The sequence below is a fragment of the Podarcis liolepis genome, assembly GCF_965112155.1.
Source record: "Podarcis liolepis genome assembly, chromosome: 4".
NCBI classification, from domain to species: domain Eukaryota; kingdom Metazoa; phylum Chordata; class Lepidosauria; order Squamata; family Lacertidae; genus Podarcis; species Podarcis liolepis.
In genome coordinates, this window is record NC_139558.1 from 32,279,607 (window position 1) to 32,301,419 (window position 21,813).

At 43.3% G+C, this 21,813-nt stretch overlaps 2 protein-coding genes and 1 long non-coding RNA gene across 4 annotated transcripts in view; 2 read left to right on the top strand and 1 right to left on the bottom strand.

Annotated features, from left to right (window-relative positions):
* Window positions 1–11,811, bottom strand: part of CNOT11 (CCR4-NOT transcription complex subunit 11) — a 17,815-nt gene extending 6,004 nt beyond the window's left edge. Inside the window, 5 exon segments of the mRNA XM_083501519.1 lie at window positions 1,043–1,195; window positions 3,005–3,169; window positions 6,111–6,660; window positions 6,662–8,490; window positions 8,705–11,811. Coding sequence (XP_083357645.1) covers window positions 1,043–1,195; window positions 3,005–3,169; window positions 6,111–6,660; window positions 6,662–6,682 — 889 coding nt within the window. The 5' untranslated portion in view covers window positions 6,683–8,490; window positions 8,705–11,811.
* Window positions 3,177–11,613, top strand: LOC310706216. Its single transcript, XR_014525761.1, has 2 exons — window positions 3,177–5,787; window positions 10,514–11,613. It is a non-coding gene; the product is annotated as an uncharacterized lncRNA (long non-coding RNA).
* Window positions 11,812–15,069: 3,258 nt separating the features above from the next.
* TBC1D8 (TBC1 domain family member 8) overlaps window positions 15,070–21,813 on the top strand; it is a 46,065-nt gene continuing 39,321 nt past the window's right edge. The window contains exon 1 of one of the 2 annotated variants that reach the window (XM_083501450.1): window positions 15,070–15,747. In XM_083501450.1, coding sequence (XP_083357576.1) covers window positions 15,621–15,747 — 127 coding nt within the window. In that variant the 5' untranslated portion in view covers window positions 15,070–15,620. The remainder of the gene's footprint in view (window positions 15,748–21,813) is intronic. The other variant, XM_083501451.1, reaches the window with a different exon arrangement.

The window sequence follows — 21,813 nt, forward strand, 5'->3', positions numbered from 1 at the left end:
ATCTGTCGCATGGTGATCCTATGGCGACACTTAGTGCGTGATGAAAAATTACAAATCCATTCAGAAATCTGATAGTATAAACTAGAGTATAAGGCCCCCATCTTCACTATTCATTCAAAGCAGTCTCCTACCACTCTTAAACAGTCTTGGCTTCCCCCAAAGAATTATGGGGACTATAAAGGGGTACTAAGAGTTGTTAAGAGAACCCTATTCCCCTGAAAGAGCAACAGTTCCCAATAGCGTTTTGTCAATCAATTCCTCTTCCCAGGGAACTCTGCCTCTGTGAAGGGAATAAGGGTCTCCTAACAATTCTCAGCACCCTCAACAAACTACAGTTCCCATGATTCTTTGAGGGAAGTTGTGACTTTTTTACAGAGATGATATGGCTTTATGTGCAGTGCAGATGAGTCCTAAGTATATTCTAGTTCTTCGTTCATAGCTAGAATAATGGTAGAATATAGCACAGGACTGAACCATAGTACTACTTATTAGAACTAAGGTTACAAACCTATGTTAGTTTATAGTTAGTGTGGAGAGACTAACCATAAACAAACCTGGATTTGGACAACATACTAAGTCAAACCATAGTTTAGCTCAGTGCAGTGCAGCTGCAAAATGACCAGGGAGGAGCCAAGCAGCCACAATCTTCCTGGGAGCTAAAACATGGTTTTGCTTAGCATGACCTGCAAACCAGGCCAATGTGCAGAAACTATTTTCATTTAGGGTATGTTCGCAATATAACAGGACTCTATGACCCTCAACCTGCAGAAGGTAAAAGCATCAGACCAACTCAGCTATTCTAATAAACTGAAAGTGCAGGAGAAATCAATCTAAACTATTTTGTGGCACATCCTATTGGTCATTGCTTTGGAGAAAAGCATTCATTCTTTCATTTGCAATCAAGCAGGGTTTTTTTTTACAAGTTTTAAAGCTTGCTACAATCAGTACAATCACATACAGAAATGAAGTGGTGGGATTATAACTAATATTATAGCTATCTTATGCTGTAAGTGGGTGCAAGATTATAGAAAGTAATGCATACTTTCAATAGGTGGTTTTGGTCCACTCACTAGAGCTTCAGTGATCTGGGAGGCAACGGAGCTGTCAAAACCAGAATTTGAAGAATCCGGGTCAGGGTCACTGAGAATGCTGGGGAAACTCGCTTTACTCTGTGTCGGCAGTTCAGACTGACGTTCTAGAAGAGAAAATGGTTAACACAATGTTCAGTGCATGTGATCTTGAGTAAAACAAACAGAATTGTCAACAGAGCAACACCATTGGATGAAACCCATACTCAACATAAGTAACCACAAGAATCAGGATTCAGAAGTTTGAACAGACATCATGAACTATAAATCTGATCAGAGGCTGCTTTTACTTTTTTATGCACCCATCTCATAATAAGGTAACAAGGCTTACTGTAATTCAAGGGCACTGTTTGGAAGAGTCTGAGAACTTAAGAGTCTAAGTCTCGAGTCTAAGATTGAGAACTCACAAAAGCATTTGTGAGCTCAACACTGGTTGAGATGAGCTAAGCACAAGTTCTGAGAGAATTATAATTCTTCTCTAGGCATGGAAGAGGCTCTCTCTAATTCTGTAGTGCTTTCCAATTGCTTCCAGAGCTCAGCACAGTATCAAGGATAGGACCACACACAAACACAATATGAGGGCGGAGGCAGGGTTGGTGCTAAGTATGAATCTGTGGTCCCTTGACTGTAATTTTAGGTAGCAATTTGTGTGCACAGCTGTGAACCACAAGCCGTATTTTAATATACTTTTCAGAATTGGAAACTGACACAGCAAAGGCTTTTTGTAAAAAAGAGCTCTGGGTGTATTTTATAGTTCTTACTCAGGCTTCCTCAGCCTCGTCCCTCCAGCTGTTTTTGGCCTACAAGTCCCATGATCCCTAGCTAACAGGACCAGTGGTCAGGGATTCTGGGAATTGTAGTCTCAAAACATCTGGAGGGCCGAGGTTAAGGAAGCCTGTTCTTACTCATGTGCACATACATCAGCTTTTTATATCATATTCTAAACAAGTATGTAAAATAATGCCTGAAAATATTTCTAGAAATAGCAAAATATGACCTCAGAAACATCTTCAAGTTAAGAGGGGAAAGCACTACGCACTATTCAAACTGAAAACAAATTGAGATATTTTAGTGCAGTATTTTCCCCTTGTTCGTCAATTCCAGGAAATCTCCTTTGATTTGAAAGGGAGTGTGCTGGAAAAAATCTGATTTCAATAGAGGTCACTGATCCTTAATCAACTAAGTCTTCCATCAAATAAACAGTTTGTACTTAATACAGTACATTGCCAGAATACTTTTCCTTTTCCAAAGCAACATATGACACGTAATTGGCAAGAAGCTTAGTGACAAAACTAGCTATAAAAAGCACAAAATGAGAATTTATTTGAAAAATTATCCCAGCAGCATGAAGAGCAAAATGCAATCAAGATATACTGTTAGCTCAACTTCTCTCTGTAAAAGTTAGGAAGTTTGTTTTAACATGAACTATCCAAGTGTAAATCAAGTTTGAATCATTTTTTCTGTTTTTCTTTGTTTAGCAACATGGAAGTTCCATTCTGATTCCTGCAGAGTGCCTTGCCTTTTCACCTTAGTAGTGTTCTAGGGGGAACAATTAAATTAACTGTTTTCTCTCCTTGTTCTTTCTGGCAATAGCTTTTCTTGCCCACATCTTAGAGGCAGAACAGCCAGAATACACAACCGCTGACCAGAAAGAATCATTGTTCCACCTTTCAGCATGCCAATAATTGCTTCTTAAAAGCCACACACTGACAAATTCAGTGTGACGAATTCATGTTCAAATTCAGCAAAGTGCTGTAAACTTGTACTATAAAAATACAAACTTTAGCTTGCAAGCACAAGAACACAGCCACTCTCTTACGACTCTTCTACGCACACTTAGCACAAGAACAAAGGTAGTGCAAATGTCATTCATTCTAGAGCAGGATCAGATCTCAGCAAGAACAATAATTTTTTACCTGCCAAAGCCAGCTGAAGGCCGCTGATATCCACAGATTGGCCCATATTTCCTACATCCATTGATGCAATCTGTCTTGGGGTCTTTTTGAAGAGCTCTCTAGGTGGGGCCAACATCAGCTGGGAAAGAAAGAATTTCTCTGGTGGGGTTATAGGAGGCAGAAAACCTGGAAAGGCAACATCATTTCAGGATTTCATGTGCTAAAAATAGTACTTTATACATACTGAAATACAAATATTAACTTGATGTAACAAATGGGTAGAAATGTTTTGCACTCTTCTCTAACAACTGGGTTTACGTGAAATGCAAGTGATTTATGTATAAACATACAACCAAAAACAGAAAGTTTTGTTTGGCTGTAAATTAAACTAGCTAAAACAGCATCTGTTTGTAACTGAATACTCAGAATTAGTACAGTATTTTTAAAATGAATTTTCCTCACCTCAACTTACATATTCTGAAAGACTTTTAAAATAACCTTTTAGACTGGTACTTTTGCTACACTGTCCTCACATTTTACACGTTTCTTTGGCATCAACAAACACATCCTCCTATTTTGCAATTACAATTAGGATCACAAACATTATTCCCCCCAACTTATATATAGGAATTCATACTTTCTTACTCATCTAACCAACTCATGACATGTTTTACAGGTTTCTGTTGTTGTTGCTAATAATAACAGTAACATATTTATTTATATCCCAACCTTTCTTTCAAAGGAGCCCAGAGCAGCAGTGATAAAACAGTTTTTAGAAATTGTTTTTAAAATAACATTCTCAGCTAAGGATCTCAAGGTTATCAGGAACAGTGTCTTTTAGCCATCAAATACCTAAGTAAACATGAATGTTTTAAAATTTGTCCTGAAAGTCAATGAGCCAGGCGCACTTCACTTGGAGGAAGGAGAATTAGGTTATCAATGGCTACTAGTTATGACAGCCACGTACTACTTCCACTTTCAGAAGCAGCAAGTCTCTAACCTACTGAAGAGCACGAGCAGAAGTGGATTACTGTGTGCACATCTTGCATGTGAGCTTCCCACAGACATCTGACTAGCAACTGTGGGAACAGAATGCTGGACTAGATGAATCATTCATCTAATCCAGCAGGGCTCTTATATTTTTAATAAGAGACTTAATTATGACAGAAGGCACTATTGCCAAAGTCAGGCCCTGGCTTCTTAAACACAATTCAAAGTTCTGGCTTCAATAAACCACTGAAACTGGTTGATTTTCATACATATATAATTCTTGTTTACAAAAAAGGATCTATTATTATCACACAAATATCTACAGTGGTACCTTGGTTCTCAAACGCCATGGTACTCTAACAACTTGGAACCCAAACGCTGCAAACCCGGAAGTAAGTGTTCCGGTTTGTGAACCTTTTTCGGAAGCCATACGTGCTCCATTTTGAGTGCCACACTTCCGTTTTGAGTGTTACGCTGAGGTCTGTCTGTTTTTGCTATTTATTTTGCATTTTTGTTTTTGCGGCTCTTTCGTTTTTGTTTATGTGACAGTGTGGAACCCAGTTCAGCTACTGATTGATTGTGTGACTGCAGTACATTGATTATTGCTTTCATTTTATTGCTCAATGGTCTCGTTAGATAGTAAAATTCATGTTAAACTGCTGTTTTAGGGGGTTTTTAAAGTCTGGAATGGATTAATCCACTTTGCATTACTTTCAATGGGAAAGCATGCCTTGGTTTTGGAACACTTTGGTTTTGGAACGGACTTCCGGAACAGATTAAGTTTGAGAACCAAGATACCACTGTATTTTGTTGCATGTGAATTTAGTGAGAAGGCATGACTGGCTATCACTGTCATCATGTGTGAATGCATAGACACTTTTCCTTACAAAGCCATAATATTAAACTAGGTAAAAATATTTATTTAATCCATCTTTACCCTGCCTTTCAAATATTTTTTTCAAGGTAGGTTACATTAATTACATTTTTTAAAAAGTGTTCCTCGTTTCCAATCTGTGTAAGCATCCCAAGTTTTCACCTAAATTTAGATGAGCCTATGCACTGTAACCAGGGAGGGGTCACTTTGCAAGATGGGTACCTATTACCCAATGGGTTCATGATCACCTAACACAAAAGTGTCATACCCCTCTAAAACCCTTCCCTACTCACAGCCAGCATGCTAGAAACATGAACGTTTCATACTATTTCACAAGGACGTTTTCCCCCAGGGGCTCTGGCCTACTTATGTGTGATGATATGTGACTGTCTGAATAGGGAAGTGATGGATGCTGTTTACTTGAGAATAAACAATGATGATTAGGAAGGCAGTATGACAGCCATTAAATGAGGGCCACCCCAAAAAAGCATGTCACACACATCCAAAGGCAATACCAAAGTTAGGACAACAAGAGAGTAAAGCTGCAGTCCTATACAGGTACATTCATGGGAGCAAGTCTGATTGAACTCAGTGGGACATGCTTCTGAATCAACAAGCAGTACCTTAAATGAAAATGCTGTGGGTGGAGGGAACACAGGTAAGAAAGGAGTTCAAAAAAACCACCTTAAAATCCTGACATACTTGTGGTGGTGGGGAGGAAAAATGCATCTATTCCTTTTAAGTCATTGGTGAGGAACCTGTGGCACTCCAGATGTGGGAGCTCTAAGTATTATTATTATTATTATTATTAATCACCGGGGCTAAAGCTGCAATCCTATACTGTACATTCACGGGCTGGGGGGAGCAAGCCTGATTGAACTCAACGGGACATGCTTTTGAATCAACATGCACAGGACAAGTAGTAACTTAAATGAAAATGGTAAGAAAGGAGTTCAAAAAGAGCACCGTAAATCCTGACATACTTGTGGTGGATGGGGGAGAAGGAAACATGCATTTATTCCGCTTTAAGCCAGGGGTGAGGAACCTGCGGCCCTCCAGATGTGGGAGCTAGTAGTAGTAATTAGTATTATGTTATGATGATGATGATGATCACCGGGACTGGAGCCCAGCACCATCCGGACGGCCACGGGTTTCCCCCAACCCCGATTCAAACGTACAACTAAAGTGTCGGAAAGGAAGTGCTGCTGCTGAGGAGAAACCGCTCTTCTCCCCCCACGGGGAGAATCGTTCGGCCGGCGGTACCTGAGAGTGGAGGCCTCTCGCCGTCGTCGCCGCCGCCCCCACCCCCGGCCGGGCCTGTGGCGGCGCTGGCGGCGGCGGCGGCGGCGCTGCTGGCGGTGGTTCTCTCGGGCGGCGCGGGGTTGAGGAGGTGCGCGAAGATGGCGGCGAAAGGGTTGGCGGCGAGCGGCTCGGTGCGGTACATCTCCCACAGCAGGTAGAGGGCGGTGAGGCGCTGCGGCGGCGTGGGCAGCAGGTCGGGCTGCTGCAGGAGCAGCACCAGCACGGAGCCCACGCGGAAGTGCTCGGCCTTGCCGAAGTAGTGGTGGAAGGCGGTGGAGAGGCCTTCGAAGGTGCCGCCGCCGGCCTCCTCCGACACGATGCTCAGCAGGCTCGACAGCTCCTTCGGGGAAAGGCTCATCTCTCCACGAGGCGGCGGAGGAGGAGAGAACTCCGCCTCGGTGCTGCTGTTATTACTATTGCTATTATTATCACTACTATTGTTACTACTACTACAACCCCCACCGGGTATCGAACCCGCGGCCTCCGTAGCGCAACCGGGCTGGGGGACTAACGCTGGCCCCACCCGCCGGCATCCAGCTCCGCCCCCTTCCTTCTGTCTCGCCTCGCCTGCGCGCGCTACCTCGCCCGCCTACCTACCTACCAGCTACTCCTCTCATTATTCATTCCCCCCCCCCCGTGCGCGCGCATGTTTCCCGCAACGTTCTGCCGCCCACGCTCTACCTAGACATCGCGGCTATCGCTCCGCACGAGCGGGCTCTACCGTAAAGTCGCTCGCCGCCGGATAGCGGGCCCCGCTTTCCAACATTGTCGCAAAGCTTATATAGGGGGGAGGAGCGGTGAAACCCGGGCAACCAAAGGGAGGCGGCGCGGGGGGGGGCAGCGGAAGCGAGCGGCGATCCTCCAGTGGTTGGGAACTGAGCTCCGTGGCTCCCCCTCGGCGAAAGGGATTGGGCTCTTCCGAACCCAGATACAGGAATGAGAAGCGGGATTGGCCGCTCGGAGACCTAAAACTTCAAGGGAGAGGAACGGGATTGGCTGTTTCCTCCTTGAGGTGGAGCGCTTTGCCGGGACTGTTGAGTAATGTGTTGCTTCGATGTTTGTAGTCTGATTTCCAAGCAGGATTTTTGTTTTTTTTTTAAGAAGAAAGGTAACTGAACCAATGCAACTTTAATGTACAGAGCTGAGGCCTTGAGAGTGTCTTTGCGCGTGAGAAGTGCAGCCCATTCCGATTTCAGTGGGTTATGCAGTGATTCTTGACTCGCAGCTTTACTCCGAAATAAGGTGCACTGCCGGCTTAAGATGCAGCGAGGTCTTGAGGGATAGCTCGTTGGAGACCCTTAATCTCAAGGTTGTGGGTTTGAGTCCCACTAGATGACCCTGGGGGTCCCTTCCAACTTTGATCCTTCTGTGTTTCAAATCACATTTGCGCCTGCAGTTGGATGTGTTTCCAAGTTGCCCGTTGTCAGTCCACACTGGTGGGTGGAGAGAGGGTGGAGATTCTGGCTTCATATGGCTTATGTTTCAAAGCTGCTTTGGGAGGAAATGCATCAAAACACAGGGTTTAGATGTGGATTGTGACTAGCATCCTATATAGAGGGCTTCACAAAGCAGCCGAGGGAGTGCACATGATATAGAAGACAGGAGTGTGTACGCAAGCCCATGAGGCGAGGTGAAGCAGACATCCACTAACCTCATGGGATATGCAGCCCCTGTGTGTACACAACCTAAGTTCAACAGGTCTTACCCCCCAGATGAGTTTGCTAGAATTTGAGCCTCTCAGTTAATCTTATAGTCAAACTTCAGTTTTCGAACCAAAGGTTTCAGAAGCCGAAGCCGAAACCTGGAAGTGAATGCTTCTGTTTTCGAATGCGCATTGGAAGTCGAACGGCTTCCGAGACAGATTTTCAATTTTCCCCATTGACATTGCTGACAGCCCTTTGATCCTCGGTTTTTGAACGTTTTGGAAGTCAACTGGACTTCCGGAACGGATTGCATTTGAAAACTGAGGTTCCACTATAATGCATACTTCAAAGTGAGTCTCTTCAAGTTCCAGTGGCTTACTCTGGGGTAAATAGTTATAGGATTGCAGCATCAGTTTTGCAGCATGATTATTTTTGATTAAACATGGTTTAGGATCAGGCTGTGGTCATAGCTTCCATGCATGTCAAATCTGAATATGTCACCTACATCTGTCCTCAGTTTAAACCAATTTATTTGTTTTTTATTCTGCATTAAATTACATACAAATAGTTCAATAACAGTTCAGATGGGCCTAAGTCAGAGGTTTTCAACCTTTTTGAGTCCATGGCTCCCTTGACCAACAGCATTCTTTCTGTGGCACCCCTGTGGGGCTCAGGAGCCCAGTTATGTCACCCCTTGCCTGCAGAGCTGGCAGTCCCTCACCCTTTTTTCAAACACCCTCCCTTGTGGACTCTTCCCTCAGCCTCCTCTCCTCTCTCTCCTTGGGAGTCCTCTGGACAGCCACAGCTGCCACCCCTGGTCTCTGAGCTACCACCCCCTACCCCAAAGAGAGATGCCTCCTCACACTGCCTCACAGAGGCCTGGGAAGCACTTTCTGGCCAGCCCCAACAAACAGCTGTGCAAACCTTTGGGAGGCAGAGATACAAGAGGCCATCAGAGGAGGGAGGGAAGGAAAGAGGGACAGAGGCCAGTGTTGCCCACAGCACCCCTGACTGTCATTCAAGGCACCCCAGAGTGCCACGACACCCTGTTTGAAAACCACTGTCCCAAGTTAATCATAAACCATTAAGTTCAATGGATCTACTTTGAGTAAGACTAACATAGGAAACATGCCATATTTCCACAGTCAGTTCTTTGGTGTTTTTGAAGTGTGATGTAGTTTTAGTGTATCTATGCTTTTTCCATCTTACCTTAATGCTGAAAGCCATTACACATATTTGTACGATATATTGCAGTGGTATAATGCATGTAATAGAAAACTATTGATTTTCTTCATCAGCCCGGCTATTTGAACACTGCAGTGAGTGTTCATATTTAAAACAGAGCGGAAAGTTAGTAGAACAAAGTATTTTTACTTGTGGGAAGGGGACTAATTTAAGTGAGCCATTAAAAAGGGTGTGTTTTGGTATCTTCATTATAGCAACATTGACTGTTATTTCTGAGCAGTGAGCAGCCCCTTATAAAAAGCCAATGAAGAAACAGTGGCATGAAGAGTGTGGCAATGGCAAGTGTGGGAAGGGTTCAGCAGCCTTCCTGCCTACTGTTACTTCTCCCAATAAGTGTCCCTCTGTGTCCCCATTATGTCACCAAATATGCGTTTAGGAGGACATGTTGGCCCAAATTATACTTAGCTCTTTCCTCTGTATCAAGTGACCATTCTCAGGTACTGAATGAGTCCTCCTAATAAACAGAAGTCACATTTAGTAGTCCTTACATAAGGGATGTGGGTGGTGCTGTGGTCTAAACCACAGAGCCTAGGGCTTGCCGATTTGGCAGTTCGAATCCCCGTGATGGGGTGAGCTCCCGTTGTTCGGTCCCAGCTCCTGCCCACCTAGCAGTTCGAAAGCATGCCAGTGCAAGTAGATAAATAGGTACCACTCCAGCAGGAAGGTAAATGGCGTTTCCATGCACTGCTCTGGTTTCGCCAGAAGCGGCTTAGTCATGCTGGCCACATGACCCAGAAGCTGTAGGCCGGCTCCCTCGGCCAATAAAGCAAGATGAGCGCCGCAACCCCAGAGTCGTCCACAACTGGACCTAATGGTCAGCGGTCCTTTACGTTTACCTTTACTTTTTTTACTTTTAAAAAGTCAAAATGTAGAAGTGTGATAAGCAAGCAAGGCTAAGAGCTATGTAGATAGCTAATGGTAGATATGGGACCAATTGCAGGCTGATGACTTGAGGAAGGATAATGTTGGAAGGTGTGTATACAGTGGTTACTGCATTTGAATGAAGCCCCCTCCTGGCCTCCTGCGGTCGCTTCCTCCTCCCATCTAGCCAGGACAAGGAGGTAGTAAAAGGTTTTGCTAACTGCTGTTAGTCATCCTGTCTGAATCAATAAACTGCCTAACATTAACTATGGTTAGTTTAAAACAAGCCAACCTAAGTGGCTTATTTTTTATATTTATACTTGCAGTACAATTCTCCCCCCCCCCCCCAACATATAGCTCAAAATAAGAGGAAAGAAGGAAAGGAGAAAGTAACGGGTTGGTATTAGAAAAAATTGCAGATAAATACTTGTTGGTAACAACTATATAAAAAAATAAGAGTGCTTCATAAAAGTCCATTAACAGACTGTCTAAGCATTAATATCATTATCTGCCATCCAAATGCCCCCTTGGAGTCTGAAATCTGTTGTCTGTTAAAAACTGCATGTCCAAATGCAGAAAGTACATTAATGTCCTCTGTCCATTGTACAATTGCAGGTGGGGATTTATCTTTCCAGTGCTGGAGAATACATCTTTTTGTTGCCACGAAAGCCCTTGGGACCTATTTATGTTGTCCATCTGATAGTTCCCGCAGTGCCGGGATGTAATTCAAAACTGAATATATATCAGTGAATTTCAAAGAAGATTCTAAAACTAGATTAATATGTATAAGGATCTCAGTCCGGAAGGAAGTCACCATGGAACAAACCCACATGGTAATAATGCTTTTGGTACAGTGTGACAACACCAGGATCAACAGTCAGAGAGGGTTATCCACTTGGAAATGCTTTTTTATTATTAATTTAAACTACAAATCTAAGAAAACACAACTTACTGAGGCAATGACATCTTTTCATTGGCACTTGTGAAGAAATCCTATCTATTTTAATTGTGTTTTAATGGATATTATGTAATATATTCTGCCATTTGTATTGTAATGTGTTTGATGGGGGAATCCTCCGGTTATGTGGAAGTTGGTTTAACTGTCACTGGGAGATCTCAACTGACAGCAAGGAGGAAATAGAACTCTCAGTATGCAAAAAAAGAATAGAAGACTTGTATATTCAGATTGGTTATTGCAGATTTAGAATTCTTAATCGGTGCAGTTGACTGGTAGTAATGTATATATGAACATGTGGTGGTCAGCAGGAGGGTTAGTTGGTTAGTCCATGCTGATTGGTGCTTGGTGTTCATGGTGTTCAACCAGAAGATGAAGACAGCAGAGGAAGAAGATTGCAGAAGAAAAAAGAACATCTGAAAGGAAGGCAGAGTGTATTGGTGACCGATGACTTGCCTGGGGTAGCTGAATCACTTGGCTCAGACTGAAGAGATGAGAAGAGCACCTGTCTACGGCACTGAGGGAGAAGGGAGGGACACTTTGGAGTGCTAGGCTATAGTGTCTGTCTGGTAGGAAAACCAGAGGAAGATTCCAGGACAGGACAGCAGAAACAGACCTACACTTTACTAGGGGCTGAATCATGGGAATTCAACAAAAGACCTCAGTTATAGTCAGCTGGTGAGGCTTCACTGAAGTGGACCAATGGGAGTCTGGAAAAAGTGTTTGAATAAAGTGTTTTAATATAGTTACTAATGGGTAACTACGTATAGTGTGGTTATTAAAAGGGTAGCTACACTTGCTGTGTAGTAGATGTGCAGAAACTAATGTATAGGGAGTACTTGGTTTTGGTTGAATCCTCTACAGGAAAGATATACTGGTTGCAAGAAAGGAAGGAAATGCAAACGAGATTCCAAGGACTAGAAAATGAGACTGAAGCAAGACATAAAGTGCACTAAAAGGGAGGAGGTGCCCAGTGAGTGATTCCTATAGCTTGGTGTTCAAGCAACTTACTTGTCAAAACTCTGACTTCACTGAAGTCTGGCTAAAAATACTGACATGCAGGAGCTGGCTCATCTAACAGAATTGGTTGCCTGCACATTTTGCTTTTTAACTTTTCTTCTATGATGGCTACATACTTACCTTGTTTTTAAATGAAAGGTCAGTGTCTGGGAGCCCTTGCAGTAAAGGACCCTGGTGCAATTACTCCAATTGCACCATTATAATCCAGCCATGCAGCCATTGTCTGCATATTTTTTCTAATGTTTGTAAACAAAGGAACTAAAAGTGTGTATGTATCTTAATGAATGATGGAAATTTAGGGAAGGAATGTGGTGTTCCTCTGCATCTCTTGGTTATGGGCATTTTCCATTTGGTGATATTCTCATTGGCCAATAATATTAAAGAAAACCAATGGATAAAGTCACTGAGACACACAATGCATCTGGCAAGATAACAGAATATGTTTATTCCATGTTTCTGCCCTGTGCAGCTGCTTTCTACTGTTGCAATTTTGAAATCCCCAGGTGGCATGTTAGAAATGTAATAGGAAATGTATTGGTGTAGCAGGATTGCAGGGCAAGGCATACATTTTCCATATTGCTGTGGTCAGTAATAACATTGATACAAGCCAGATGAATTCTGACATTGTTCAGATTTTGAGCACGGCCTTGAAACTTGATGTGTGCTCTTATTGTGTAAGTGCCGTTTAGAGACTGTTTGCTGCACAGCTGCCCAATAGTCATAATGGGATATAAAGTAAAGAAAATGTGTTATTGTGAGGATACATGAGCACCATATCCATGCCTATTTTTTTCCATCATGCTAAAAAAGAGGAAAGGGAAATCAGCTATATTTCAGTGCAAGAATTATGAAGGATATTGTAGATTAGAACATTCTCACAGATCTGCATGAGAAGATATATAATATATTGAGCAGGGTAACATTGTACCTATTTAATCTCTGAGGCAACAAGTTCCTTTTTAATTTCAAAATCCTGTTGAGTGATCTTAGCCAAATAAGCAACATTTTGGCAGGATAATGGTCTCACAGAAATAATACATGGCCTTAGGAGAAAAATAAGTCAACTAAAACCACTGATGTTATGAAACAGTTCAGTTTGCTTCCCACTTGCGTTAAGATTCAGAGAGCAATAATTTTTCAGCCTGATCCTACAATGGCCCCCACTCTGACTGAGACTCATCACTATTATATGTGGCACCAGCTTAGCAGCATAACACAAATAAAGCAACAGCCACTCATAAATCCTCTTCAAGCATTCACACACGTTAAATAAACAAGTGAGAGGAGGCATGTGGATGAATGTTCTAGCACCACCCCTGGACACCCTCCACAAGTTGGAGGGCGAACTTCTGAACTGGAGAGGCTTTTGCTCATGGAGATTCCTTGCACATTGCTTCCATGAGGAGAGGCTACCCACTTCAAAAGTTCACTCTCCAAGTCATGGAGGGTGACAAGTGGTGGTGAAACTACTGTAGTGTGCTGAAATCCATTACCCCTCCTTTCATGTTTACACAGGAAAATAACACTAGAGGGAAGGATAACAGGACTTTGGCTTCTGCTTGTTCTGTTACTATGGATACCTTTTAGATGTGCAACCTAAGGCTTGCTCCTTGCTCCTTTTGCTAATTAGCTGCCAGAATCAGACTGACTGGTTGGGTTGCAAAGAGAATGCTTCCTTGAAAGAAGGTGCAGTAATCAATCTGTTCAGATGATGCCCTTCTGTCTGTGGCACGTCCATCTCGCAGTAGCCCTCCATGGTAAAGGCCTATTTTGTTGTGGCACTCAGAATAAGTTCCCCTCTACAATAAAAGCCAGTTGTTATGCATTTTTGGTGCTCTCTTAAATACAGCTGTGTGCCCAAGCATTTGCTGTGGCCATTACCAACCTAGCTTATTGTGATTTTTCTGGCAGTTGCTTGTTGTATTTATTGCTTAATGTGCTTAATTGAGTTTGTTCAATACTGTATTGTTGTAAACCGCAATGGGATGTTTAATGAAAGACAGAACAGAAAAGTTTAGATGATGACTATGAGACTTGCTACCTTAAAGGAAGGCATGTATGGCAAGAGCTTTGTCAAATAAGCCTCCTTTAGATCCTGGAGTTCTGGATTGTTACCATGTCATTTCATGTGGTTTCGGGGCAAGATGCTCAAGTGTGTGGTGGTCCAGTGCCAGGTATTTTTGGATAATACTGATTATCTAGATCCATTTTCAACTCAGTTTTAGGACAAAGGCAACCTTGGTCACTCTAGGGTAGGGGGCAAATGTCAGCTTCTTCTGGCTTGTGGGTGCATTGCAGGGGATTGGACAAATGATCCTTGGGGTCTATTCCAACTTCAGAACTCTCTGTGCAAACCTGAGAAATACAATAAATCAAATCACAGACACACTACAACCAAGCAGACACCACATCCAATTTTAATGGTTGCAGTAGAATGCATCTTTCAAACTAGATTTCAGCAGGGGAAGGGGACCCTGTGAGTGCCAGGGAAGTATTCTGTGGGCAAAGTAGTACCACACACCCTGCACTGGCAACCCTTGTCCTGGACAGTTTTGCTTGACTTCTCAACAGCTTTCAAAATGATCAAACTATGAAGTCCTTCTGAGCCACCCGGATGAGATAGGATGGGGGCATATTGCTCTGTTGTGATTCTGGTTCTTCCTAATGAACAAGTCTCAGAAAGAGGTCCTGATGGAACATTGCTGAACCCCATGGGCACTGGACATGTTTCGCACCATGCAGTTCTTCCCTTTCCCATGGTTGTGATGGATCATCACCTTTCTCTTTTCATCAGTGTGGTGGAAGGGTGATATAATGTGCATCTTTGGACATTAAAGTAAAACCATACCGGAGCCTCCCTCTAGCTATTTGGTAATGTTAGAAAACGGAAGAGAGCCATTTAAAACGTCAAATAAACATTCTGGCTGGCAGAAAGAAGCTTTACATTCAGAACAGTTTACATTCACAAAAAGTGCGTTTACAGTAACTTCTCAAAATTCCCTCGACGGATTTGTCGTCTCAGCATTCTCGCAGAAGTCCCATTCCCACGGGCTCTTTTCCAAAGGAAAAAAAAAAGAGAGAGAGAGAGGTGTGCCAAGGTTTGAAAGCCACCTACCCTCTTCTCTCTCTGCCTTGGAAGCAGTGCCCTAGTTACACGCACGCACAACATCACCCACCCAGTAACCGCGCATTTTGCACGTGCTCTTGCCCCGTGGGCGTTTCAACCTCCGCGCCTCTGGGATTTAAGGAGGCAATTAGTCCTATACGCCAGGAACACGTCCCCGCCATCGGCGGCGGCGTTGCCTCCTCCTTCCCTCAGCTACTGCAGGGCGGGCCTGCTCTAGGTCGGCCGGGACGAAGAAGCCAAGGCCGGGCGGTGTGTGGAAACGAGGCAGGGGATTTCCTCTTTCGGCTCCTCCCGCTCCCATTCCCCCCCCCCCCCCGTCCTGGAAAGGCCAGGCCAGGTTTCTTCTCCCTCTCTCGTTTCTGAGGAGAAACTCCTCTGAGGCGGCAGGAGGAGGACGAGGGCGCCCTTCGCTTCAGGCAACCGCAGCAGCAGCAGCCGCTCCCCCGGGAGGAGGAGCAGGCTCTCGGGCCCAGCGGCGAGCTCCTCCCCGCGGGGCGGGCGTTGGCGGAGGGCGCCCCCTTCGCCTTGCCGCCGGCGAGTGGACGGGCGGCGGGGTCCCGCGGCGGCGGCGGAGCGGGCGATGTGACCCCTGGCGGCGGAGGGGCTTGGCCGGCGTCAAGATGTGGCTGAAGCCCGAGGAGGTGCTGCTGAAAAACGCCCTGAAGCTGTGGGTCACGCAGAAGAGCAGCGGCTACTTCGTGCTGCAGCGGCGGCGGGGCCACGGAGGCGGCGGCGGGCGCTTCACCGGTAAACGGCGGGAGAGGGGCTTGGCCGGGGCGACCCCATAATCAGAAGCGGGCCGCCACCCCCCCCCCCCGGGAAAGCTCGTCTACAGGTCGGCAGGCGTGGAAGTGCGAGCCGCCCTTCGCCTTCCCAACCCCTCCGGAGGGAAAGGAGTGGGTCTGTCGTGGCCGCGATATTATTATTAGCCTCGAGGAGGATTCCTCTCCAGACGCGAAACTGGGGACACTCTCTCTCTCTCTCTCTCTCTCTCTCTCTCTCTCTCTTTGTTGCTTTTCTTTTATACTTCTGCCGTCTTTTGACTCCTTGGTCGGGACTGAGGAAGAGGAGGAAGTAACTCCCATAGTGTGAGGAGGCACCCCCTGCCTTGATGGACTGGGTGGAGGGGATTTTGCTGCTGCCCTGCACCCTGAGGTGGGGGAAAGGAAATGGACGCGGGGGGAGAAACCAGGCTCTTTGTTCAGGGACAACCTGAATTCTTACCTCTGCTCCCCCCCCCCCCGGTTGTGCATTGCAAGTAGTCACTTTTCCCCACACCTTATAGTTGGAAAAAGTCACTGTGGAGTAAAGGAAGGAGCTGTAACCTGCGTGCAGATAGAAGCTCCCCTTGCCCATATTTTGTTTTTTTTTTACTAAGTCTCTTGGCGTTTGATAAAAGGTTTCTGTCCTCTGAACAACTCCATTGTTTTCAGAGTGGGATTTAACTCGAGTTTTTTGTTCAGGTGCCTGCAGCAGCTGTTGCTAATGGGGGAGAAAGGAGGAAATCCGACAGAGAGGGAAAACGTGGAAGAGCTTAGCCAGAGCCCATGAGATGCTGGATTTTACCAGTTTGCCAAGATAAGACATGTAGAATAAGAAGGCAATGGAAGGCTATATTTAAGATAGACTGCGGATTGAAACAAAAATATGTGAGATTTTGAAAAGAGCTCTGCATTTAGGACTCTCCATATGGAACAGCATGGGCAGGGCTGTATAGTGTATAAGGTTTTAAAGCAGTGCTTAATTTGGTATTTAGAATGCAATGATGCCCATAAATAAGCTAATAAGCATTGTTTTATTGGAGCTAATTTAATGGTGGCATAATAGAAAAGGCGAATACTGTAGTAAAAACAAAATATGAAGGACATTTTCCCATATGGAACAGATTATTTGGGAAAAGGAGGGGAGGACTTGTAAGTTGGAGTGTGAAATGAGTGCCCCAAAAGTCCTAATTATTGCTTAGAATAAGCACCTTGAGTGTGTAAATCAGGGATGGGGAAGCCATGACCCTCTAGACTCAAGTAGACATTGTGGGTCTACAGCTCCTGTCATACCTGACCTAGGCAGAGTTGCAAGTCCAACAAAATTTGGAGGGCCACAGGTGTTGATAAACAGTAAGGCTGCAGTCCTGCCCATTTTCAAGTGAATAAGTTCCCTTTATCCCAGCGGAACTTACTTCTGAGCAGACAAACATTGGATTGCACTGTAAGACACTCATAAAACTTCTGGTGAATTCATTCAGCGGTACATTTCTGCTGTACAATTATGTAGGCTAATAATATAAACTCTGCTGGCATGTTTAATTATGTTGACGTTTCTGTTAATATATTGGTGCTTTGGAAGATAATGGCCTACTGGCTTTCCTTCTGAAAGTCCCTTAGATTTTCCACTATTGGGTAACCACAGGCACAATTCCAGTACAGAATGCCTGTGTAGCAATCAGGCTAGATAAGTATTTCTAACCTTGAAGTGCAAGTACAACTTTTTCAGGAGACCAAGCAATTACACTTCTGGGACTTTCTTCACATTTGAATACAGTGGTACCTCGGTTTACGAACTTAATCCGTTCCGGAAGTCCGTTCTTAAACCGAAACCGTTCTTAAACCAAGGTGCACTTTCTTTAACGAGACCTCCCACTGCCAGTGCCCTTCCACTGTTCAGATTCAGTTCTTAGACCGAGGTAAAGTTCACAAACCGGGACACTACTTCCAGTTTTGCAGAGTTTGTAAACCAAATAGTTCGTAAACAGGGTTGTTCTTAAACTGAGGTACCACTGTACTTGTAATAATAAGCAGTGCAGATCGTTTTGTTATTTTTTTTAAGCAACAGTTGTTAATAACTTTTATGGCCCTGTGCAGGTCCAGCCTGTAATGCAATTAAATCACACTGAACATGCAGCAGGGTAAGCTAGGGCTTTCAAAATGTGGGAATGCTAGAAGTCCAATCTGTCCTACAACGTCTGGGCCTATATAGCTCAGTGGTAGACTATCTGCTTTGCATGCAGAAAGTTGCAGCTTCAATCCCCAGCATCTGCACGGTAGAATTGGGGAATGAGCCCTATCTGAACCCCAGAGAGCCTCTGCCAGTCAGACTATTGGTGTCCACTTGGTGGGTTAGGGTGCACTACTGGCTTGCAGTCTGATCTCAGATGGGCTGCAATACAGCACTTCCAGCATACAGATACATGGTAAAAAAATTGAGAAATGGGTTCCAAATGCATGTTTGGGTTAAAGGTGAGTGCCACGTCTGAAATATTGAAGACTACTGGCATAGACTAGTGGTTTCCACACTTTTCCAACTCTACAATTCTAGGATTTTATTATTTTCCTCCCAGAGACCTCTTGAAAATTACTGATGGTCTCAGTGGACCACTTGATGATTTTTCTGTCTTTTGCAGCAGTTGTAATGTGCTGCACTAGATGATTTTAAATAGTATTTTTATTGCTGCTTTTATATCTTATATATTGTAATTTATTGCATTGGCATTGGCATTCCATAGAACTCAAATTGTAATGCGATAAAACGCAATATTTAAAAAGAAACAATAAAAATGTAGAAATCAATATGGATATGCTGCAGACCAGTGGTGGTCCACGAATCACAGTCTGGGAGGTAGATAATACCAAAACAGATGCCCCAGTGGTCTGAGTCAGTCTAGAATGTTGAACAAGATGAAGGCAAGTGCCTTACCTAAGGCTACAAAATAGAATAGAACATACTGTCTGGGCCCTAAATGCCTAAATGACCTCACATTTGCTGTTCAGACTAACAAAACAACACACTTACAGAAGGCAAGCAGTCAAGCCTGAGATACAAGCCTTTTAAGCATAAACTGACTACAGAAGATAGGGTGACATTCAACTAATTTTTACTCGGAGTGGACCCATTGAAATAAATGAACCTGACTCAATTAAGTCCATTGATTTCAATATATCTATTCTGAATGAAACTTAGTTAAATACCGCCCATAGTTGGGGTCTGAGTACCAAACCCCTAAACATAATGTTACACTCCCAACCCAACATTTACTGCAGTGCCATGCTCTGAATTGCTCCTGGACCACAATCTGCTCCATCAGATACATGAAATTAAGCTGCACTCCACACATAATTGAACTGATGGAATTCACTGCCTCAGGGTATGGTAATGTCCACAACCTAAGAAGGCTTTACAAAATGAATGCGATGTTATTGGAAAATAAGTTATCAATGCTTATTACCTGTGATAGCTAAATGGAATCTCTCTCCAAAGGCAGTATACATCTGAATACTAGAGACAGTCAAAAGGGAAGTTCCTTTGCCTGCTCTTACTTGTGAGCTTCCAGAGACATCTGGTTGGCCAGATTCCACTCTAAATCTGTTTCCTTCCCAGAGCTAAATACTGTATTTCCTTTTCCAGCAAATCTTCTCATTACTCTTTTCCCCCTCCCCTAAAGAAAAGCCCAAAAGACCATCCCTACCACCACTAACCACTATTTTCTCCCAATGGTGTTATAAGGAGGCAACCTAGGAGCTCCAGATCTCCTACTCCTTTTCCTTGCTTTTTTATACCGTAAAAAAACAACAAGAATAGTGTGCATATTAGGATGGTTGGGTGTACTTAAATTGGGGTTGGGGAAGCTTTAGCCCTTTCAGGTGTTTTTGGGCCCCAGCTTTTATCAGCATCAGCTGGCTTGGCTAATGTTCAGGGATGATGAGAGTCTCCAATCTGTTACTTAGGTGTGGTCTGAACTGTGTTGTGCTTAACAGTTTTTATCTTTGACTCGAGCCCTTAATTTTGAGTTGTTAGAATTTAAGCATCAAAACTGGTTTTCCAGAGGCACTCAACATGATGTGTATGTGTTTCATAATAAAAAGTATACGGCACTCTGGTTTTGATACCATTATATTGGGTTTACTTGCTGTGTTAGAGAAAAAATGAAACGTAGAAACAAAGGAAACGTAATGTGGAAACAAGAAACAACAGTCCACATGCATTGAAATGGGTAAAGCATAACACATTTGTAGAATTTTGAGACACATTTTTGATGAAATGGTGTTTGACATTAGAAGTCTCATAAGGCATGCATGAGTCAGACTTGATGTGGACCTTTTTGACTTGTTGAACTTTACTATTGAACTTTTAACTACCAGTGCTCCCAGTATGTCACTTTCAAAGCTATGCCTTTGCTTAACCTGTCTGGGATGTTTCTACTGGTCTCCGTATTTCACCATGTTCTTTTGCTCTCCCATGGAATATACATGGAATTGGTTGTTTGTTCTCTCTTTTCCATTTGCCCCTTTTAATTGCTGTGTTAAGAGAGATTAATTTTCAGATCTAAAAATAGTCTCTCAGCTGCTAGAGTTAGGCCCGGACCAATGCCTGAAGTATCTTAACAGCTGACAAACATTATGACTGTGCCACTGAGCCTAAGGGTGTGAAGTTGAAAAATAAAGTTGCTTTGGTAGATCATACTTTTGGGGGTTTTTATGGAAGCTACTATATGGTTTGCCTTGGGCAGTCCAAGTGGGTTTTAGCTTTGTCTTATCAAATTGCCCTTTTATTCTCCGTTTGTTTTCTGTCCCAGAAAGAAAACACTCTCAAAATAAGAGTCAAATGAACAAAACAATGGTAGTGTTCTAGAACAAAAATACTTTCCATCTTTGGCGTTCACTGTGGAAAAGAGTACATAATATTAATTTAATGCCATTTTTTTAAATACAGAAGTTTGAGTAATTAGCAGCACAGTTATGTGTATTTACTCAGAAGTACGTCCCACTTGTGCTGCTTAAATCTAAATTTGACTGTGAGGATATAGATAAATAGAACAAAAACAGTATTTTTAATCATCAATACTAGAAATCAATAAAAGGTTAACATGAATCCCAGCTATAAATAAATAATGAAAGTCCCCCCCACTGTTTTAAATTTTGTTTATGAACTCATTAGTTTTGCAGTCTCAGGGGGGATCTTGTCACCTGATCTCTCCATAAGTTGGTGATTTAGTAATTCAGCCCAAATCTTTTGATAGTCTTCTTATACTTCCTTAATGGCTAATGTTTCTAGTTTTGTTTAGGTTTATAAACTTTTCTTGTGCAAAAATGTCTATTTATAGCATGTGCCTTTTATTTCAACTGATCCTTTAGGGAATTTATTTCCTTTTTTATTATCATAGACATGTCCTTAGCAATGGAAACAGTTCCACAGATAACATCTAATACTGATCATATCACAATGTCAAGATTCTCCACACCCAAACTGTTGATTATAAATAGTAATTTAGCCTTATAGACTTCAACTTCTCAGATCCAAGACCCACATTTAATTCCACTTCACTTTTTTACCATATGCCTGGTTTTCACCTCTCTTTAGGGTGACAGTATGTAAAAGAAGATGGGGCTTCTATGGTTTTAATAGTAGCACAACAGGAGGGGTTTTTGCTGGATTAGCCTGCTATGCAGTTGTAAAAAGCCACACCTACCAAAATACCTTCTGCAAAGGTATTAAAGGTCAAAGAACTTTGTCCTTTGCATCTCTCTCTCTCTCTCTCTGTCTGTCTGAAGAAGTATCTGAAGAAGTGTGCATGTACACGAAAACTCATACCAATAACAAACTTAGTTGGTCTCTAAGGTGCTACTGGAACGAATTTTTAAATTTCATTTTAAAGAGAAGAATTTGACAAATGGTCTATAGTCCACTCCCAAACAATTGTTCTGTCTAATTAAATCTCAAGTCTAGATAAGAAGCATAAGAAGTCACCCCCCCCCAGCAGAAATAAGATCCTTAGGGACATTTCTCTGCATCCAGAACAGTTAGGCTGCAATTTTATAATAT